The sequence below is a fragment of the Nyctereutes procyonoides genome, unplaced genomic scaffold (genome assembly GCF_905146905.1).
Source record: "Nyctereutes procyonoides isolate TBG_1078 unplaced genomic scaffold, NYPRO_anot_genome, whole genome shotgun sequence".
Taxonomy (NCBI): domain Eukaryota; kingdom Metazoa; phylum Chordata; class Mammalia; order Carnivora; family Canidae; genus Nyctereutes; species Nyctereutes procyonoides.
In genome coordinates this window covers 17,931,906-17,938,584 of record NW_026575132.1, presented here as the reverse complement: position 1 = coordinate 17,938,584, position 6,679 = coordinate 17,931,906, and the positions used below count along the sequence as shown (strand labels likewise).

Sequence of the window (6,679 nt, the reverse complement as noted above, 5' to 3'; positions counted from 1 at the left end):
GTGACTGGGTGACGGGCACTGAGGGGGGCACTTGATGGGCTGAGCACTGGGTGTTAGGCTACATGTTGGCAAATTGAACTCCAATAAAAAAAAATTTTCAAAAAGGGAAATAGGAAATATATTTGAGTTGAAATAAAAAAATATTAACCAAAAAAAAAAAAAAAAAACCAAATCAGGGTGGTTATTACTATTTTCCTTCTTGACTTCCGGCCCTCAACCTTCTAACCGTCTGCTTTTCTCTCTCAGTCATGTTCGCTGACAAACTAATACATTTGCTGTCCAAACACAGTCTGGAAGAGAGAGGATCTGTGCCTCTGCTAAGTGTGTCTAGGGTCATTGAGTCAGGACGAGCTGAAATAAAACCGTGTGAGGGAAAAAAGGGGATTTAGCAAGAGCATAGCTTAGATGGTAGAGAATGGGCACTTTGTACTATTTGTGCACATTTGTACTATTACAAGACAGCTGGTGGGGACTTGGACGCCACGTGCTTCTGGCCGCATTCGGAGGGCAACCAGTTCCTTCCCATTCCTCCCGGGAAATCTGCCAGTTATTCCAGCAGGTCACAAATCCGGGCAGAGAAATCAAACTGGGATACCCAGAAGCCCATTCTGCTTTACTTTGAAATATATGGGTGGAAAGCTTGAGTAAAATGGAGCTCAGATGGGTTGGAGAGAAGAACTGGAGGTGTCTAACTGAAGGGTGACCTCCAGCCAGACCGCGGGGCTTGAGAAGACACGCCCGGGCACACCCCAGGGATGCAAAAGGAACACTTTCCTCCAATGAGTTGACCTATTCCCTATGTTGAGAAATGAGAAATGAAACTGAATCAGGCATCTTAAATGTTTTTAGCTTTATTTTATTATATGTGCATATTCAAACACAGAGGTCTTAATATCTTTCATAAATATCTTTCATAAACGTTTCAGTATTTATTCATATGCATTTTTTTCCCATGCTCTTTGGTCATTCAGTATTCATAACAGACTTCAAAGTCATCTGAGGGAAGTTGGCTGTGTAATCAATCTTTTGTTTTTACCTATAAAATGGCTAATAAAGGATTTTCATCCTGCAGTCACAGTGACTATTGAAAAATATTATGGAGGTACATTGATCTGTAATGCTAAATGATCCTGAAATAATATAAGTAAATTTGTCTTAAGCTTTTCCAAATACATTCTGCCCTTGGTTTTTATTGTCCTGAGTGTCAAACCAAACTGTGTTTCTGAAATGCTGCAGTTAAGACCCACTAAAGTAAATGAGGAAGTGGGACTTTCTACTCACTGCCAAGACAAGGCCATGGAATTGGAAGTGTGAGGTCACAGGGCAACAGCACGACTCGGTGTGATAGCAGCAAATTCCAGAGACTTAATAACGTATCCTGTATAACTTGAGGAAGGGTATTTAGTTTGCATTTTGGACTGTAATTCCACTTACGACCTTTTCTTCCCGGTTGGTCCCTATAAACACCGTAGTCTCATCTTAGATAGTCTTAGAGCTAGGCAGCAGAGTGAAGAATGTTCTTTATGGACAAAAGGGACAGATATCAAAGAAGGGAGGAGATGTCACCCTGCCTTACGTTCTCTTGCAGGCATGAAATAGCAAGCCAGTTATTCCCAGCCTGTGCAACAGGCCCTAACACCCAAGCACCAAATATTTCTTTTCTTTCACCACTGTCATGCCCAATTATGCCTTTTGACACTGTGGTTCTCAGTGACTTGTCCCAGTGCCCTCAATAGCTCAGTTTCCTTTTTGGAAAAATCAAATATCTAATAGACTGATAGAAAGCAGCAAATACTGAAAAATGAAAGTAAAATTTTTGCTATAGAAAATGCTGTATCCAGGATTTGAACTGCTTTAATTGAATCCAAGTGGTATAAATCTATACCCACTATCATGGATGATACATGTTTATTCCAAGGTCTCTCAAAAGTTAATTTCAGAAGAAGCAACCCTCTTGGTTGTGTCCAATTTTTTTATACACGGGAAGTAGGTGCCTGTTTTGCTTTTCCTTTAAACAAGATAAATATCATTAAGCATCATGGCTTAAGAAATAATATAATCGGTATTTATCATATATAGTAATTTTTAGTCATCTACTCAATAATATTTTGATTATAAAAAATTGTTAATTATATTGAACTTTTTTCCTGATCTTCCCCAAATGTGTTTTTTAAATAGTTATTCTTTCAAACTCCAGGTAACAGTACTCCTGAGAATACATCTTGTGACAATTTTATGCACATACATATAAATACTTTATGAATACACATAAACATTCAACACATTACATTCTACACATTTAAGGGCACCTTAAATGGAACAGCTGCACATATCTGCAAAACCTCAGGAGTCCCAGTATGAAAACATCCCCACTCTCTAAGGCCCTGTTTCTCAGAGTGGAGGCTTTTTTGCAAGGTACAACAATACTTAGCTTATTAAAAAAGTTTCCGACAGACTTCCATGACACTAGAGTGAAGGAGTCAGGCTGAAAGGCAGACAACGCCAGCGTAATCATGTTCAAAACAGCCTAATACTTTTTAAATACACGTAAAGGTATTTAGAATTCTCAGATATTCAACAATCTTCTTTGACCCCTTTACTTTTTGAATACTTGATACAATTATACGTAGAGAATTTGGATCAAGAATCAAAAAACTGGAACAAAGTGCACGCATATATAGAGACTCATGTAGCCCAGACACTTGTCATTACCAAACATAAGGCCTCTAACACTAATTGAGCAGCATAATTTTTAACAGGCAAAATACATCAGCTTAGAAAGAATCATAAAACCACTTTATATGTATATTTCTGCACTTGAGAATTAATTCAGCATTAAGTAAATTTTCGGAAAATTTTGGAAAATATTAAAAGAGGCCATATACCCCCCTCTATTTTCTCAAATGTGAGATTTGAAATTTCTCATTTTGTTCATTATCTGTAACTCACAGATATCTTTCATTCTCTTAGTAAACGGGATCAAAACCCCAAATTCTGTTTGAAAGTATAAATCATGACAGAAGCAATCCCTATTTAATAAGCAATTCTAACCAAAAAAATATTTTTTCTTTGTGATTTGGGTGAGTTCAGCAGATCTCCTCTCTATAAACATACTTTTCATAGCCAACATAGTTGAAGTTGAAGCATACAGAACGTGTTTTCAATTCATTGCAATATAAAGCAAAATCTATAACTTTAACTGGAGGACTAGAAAAATGCACACACACACCCACACACACACACCCCACACCAATGTAGGTACATATGAGTTTTTATATGCTCAGTAGTTATGCAACAGTTTCCTAATGTAAACTGTTAAAATTTTGAAATTCAGTTCTGAACTACATGATGCCAAGCCCTACTACAGGATCAGTAACACACTAGATATGGCCTCACAAGCCTCCTAAGTTTTATGCTTCTCTTGAAGTAATTAAACTTCAAGTTAAAGTAAAAATACACAAGCTGTGTCTATAAAGAGATTGCTCACTTTATAATTTTTCCTTATCAACGGAGATGTCTAAAGGATCCTAAGAAAATTGTTAACATTGAGATAAAGTTATTTTATTGAACCAATTCTAACAATAACCTTAATATCTGAAAATAGGCCCTGAAGGGCAGGCACAGGATACTGTAATCACATCTTCCAATATCTCCTAATCTTGGCATTGATGTGGTCATGGCTAGAAGTAGGAATACCATCTCTTTCTAGCTATTCTATTTACATTGAGTTTTTATCATAGTATAGGCTGTTTAGGTTCTTAATTCAAAATTACGTCTGAGTAGGTTTAGAATATTTTCTCTCTAACGTGGTTGTGAAATTGAATGATCTTAGGGCATTAGCATTTTGATTTACAACATGCAAGATAAATGACGGTTGAAAAATAAATATTGAAAAATCCACAGCTTTAAAAATAGTATTTTTTTTTTCTTCTTGCAAGTGGCTGTATTGTCGATCAAAGCAAAAATGGCTGCAGGCTTATTTATTAGTCTCCTCAAACTATTATTTTCCTTATTGATTTCTTATGTAAATTGCTACTCATACAGCCACCTGATTTAATATTTTTAAACTATTTTGAAACTATAAAAATAAACATTTTCATGAGATGTATAATGTGAGTAATCTCAAAAATTGCATTCTCTTTTTAGAACATATTTGTTAATATTCCTAGGTAAGCAGCTCCATAATAGTATATATTTTTAACTGCTCAAGGCTTCTTGAATCATAAACAATGTGCAGTGAAATGGCTCTTTCCTCTTATTTCTTCCCTGGTTTTTATGGTCTTCACACAACCAAATTATCTTAGCCATCAATTTTTTAAAGATGTTTATGAAACAACATGCGCATTAGCAGCAAAATCTACTGAGATTTGTGTCACCCGTTGGATGTAAAGTGCTGTGTTTTCATCTTTCCCAAGCAAAAGTATTCACCTTTAGTGAAGCGATCCCTCCCACATCTTGTCTACACCTGCCACTCTTACAAGACACAGGATTAAACATGAGACTCGTCTAGGTCTCCGTCAGTCTCCCCCAGCTCCGTGGGTGTAAGGGCGAACTGGCTGGACAGCAGGGGGTTCTCCATGCCATGCTCCTCACTGATGTGAAGGACGGTGTCTCCATGCTGTAGGAGGATGGATGTCTCAAGGCCTGTGAATTCATCAGGGGCTGAGAGCTGCGTAGAGAGGGGGCTGTGTGCTGGAGCACCTTGGACTTCTGTGTCCTCTTTCTTTTCTCCTTCTTCAGTGGGGAGAGGCTCCCTCTGTCATCAAAAGGATCATAACATCATAGAGAGGCAGGACAGGTGTGAGGGAAGAGGATTAAAAGTGTTGTTGTCTACCTGAAGCTGAACAAGGAATCTCATGGCCAGTCCCAGCTCTCTCTTTTGCTACGTGGGAGCTCTCATAGGGACCTTTCCACCCTTGTAAGCCTGTTTGCTAACCTGCAGCAGGAGTGCGCTCTATGCCCTACACTACAAGGTAAGACTGTGAGGATAAGAGGAGATGATGGTGTTACCATGCTTGTTAACCATTAAACTCTATACAAACATATGCAATAACATTGCCCCTTAGCCTTCTTTAAATACCACTGGAAGGGACACGGGACCTATGGGAATCCATTTATAAATACTGAAAGAAGAAAAAAAAATCAAAATAATGAGGGAAAAGATTGGAATAGAGAGTTCCTCTCATCTGATGCGATACAGGTGACTATTCAAAGGCTTCTAAATTAGACAATTTTCCTCTTAAATTGAACTATCTTTCAACCAGGTGTCATATAGTGGTTTTCAATGGTTATTTCCGTTGTGAAATATTTTTCTCTTAGGTTTTTCATAACAAAGAATACCAAGGTTTCTCTTATTCCTTAAGTAGATGTATTCCTGACCACATACGTTATATGGACGTTCTCGTTCATGACAACAGGACCATTGCCTGTCTGGGTAACAAAATGTTACAGATTCAGACTTAACAATATGGTATCCATGTTGTCTTATAGGTAAGGATGCAGGGGGCAAGCCTTGCCTGTTTCTTTAGAGCCCTCACCTGCCTGGGAGACAGGCTGTGAAGATCAGCAACTACAATGGCAGGGGAAGACGTGAGGACTGGTTTGCCCATTCCTTCTGGCTTCTTAGATGGGGCTGGGCTGCAGCCTTGTAACTGGCCTGTGGCCAGAAGTGTTTCTGGTGGGGCAGCTGCTGGTTCCGGCTGAGCCTCAATGAAGGTCACAGAACGTTTCTGATCTGCTGTAGGTCAGAAGTAAAGCAGTAAATAGGAAAAAAATATATCGTCAGTGCTTACTCATTTGCTTTAACCATGGTTTCCTGGCTTTTCTTCGTAAAGACACTGCTGGCTTATTAAATAAATAAGAGTATATTTGACTATTATGTACATGTTTTGTTTGATTTCACCTCCTTTCTTATAAAGAGTAGGCCTTGGGCAGAAAAAAAATCATTATTACATAAATGGCTTAAAACCAGACCTCCATGGAGCATTAGGTGAACGTAGTCATCACTCATAACAGCTACCAACAAGACTGAGAAGTCCCTATCATTCATCATTTCTTTGTCTTCAGTAAGACACATAACAAACTCAGTTCCTGGGTTGGGTAAAGAAAACACAACCTTCTAGGATCAAATCTCCTAGCATTTGTGGTTTACCTTGGATTGTTCCATTTCCCTAGGCACATGGGATAGCGATAGGAAAGGTGAAAAGAAGAAAAGGCACTCAAACATTCTGGGATATTCTTCCCTTATCCTGAGCATGAGCTCAGGGGCTGCAGACCTTCCCAACTGCGTTGCCTGGCATCGTGTCAATGGGATAGTCAGAAGGGACATGGGAGGCCTCACCAGCCGGCTTCGTCTTAGGTTGAATACTCCTGCGCGTGGTTGACAGCCGGGCCCCATGACGGTTTTTGGGTTCAGTCTGCGTCTTCTGACGTGACAGTAGAGGACGTCTTAGCTAAAGAGAACAGGCAAAATAAAGCTAGCAAGAGGGCTCTAACTGCCTGGGAGGAAACTCTGTGTTCAGAGGATTCTGACTATGGTGTATTCTTTCCTGTATGGGTTTCTGTGGGTGCTTGTATTTCTAGCCAGTAAAATAAACCTCTTTTGGCATACGGGATGATTATTTGAACCTGGCATCCCCCGCTTTAACCATTTCCACCTCCCGATCATTAGTTCTCTATG

At 39.1% G+C, this 6,679-nt stretch overlaps 1 protein-coding gene across 1 annotated transcript in view; it reads right to left on the bottom strand.

The window, feature by feature from the left end:
* Window positions 1-850: 850 nt before the first annotated feature.
* Window positions 851-6,679, bottom strand: part of UNC80 (unc-80 homolog, NALCN channel complex subunit) — a 214,769-nt gene continuing 208,940 nt past the window's right edge. The window contains 3 exon segments of the mRNA XM_055345384.1: window positions 851-4,756; window positions 5,538-5,737; window positions 6,341-6,452. Of these exon segments, the coding sequence (XP_055201359.1) occupies window positions 4,490-4,756; window positions 5,538-5,737; window positions 6,341-6,452 (579 nt within the window). The 3' untranslated portion in view covers window positions 851-4,489.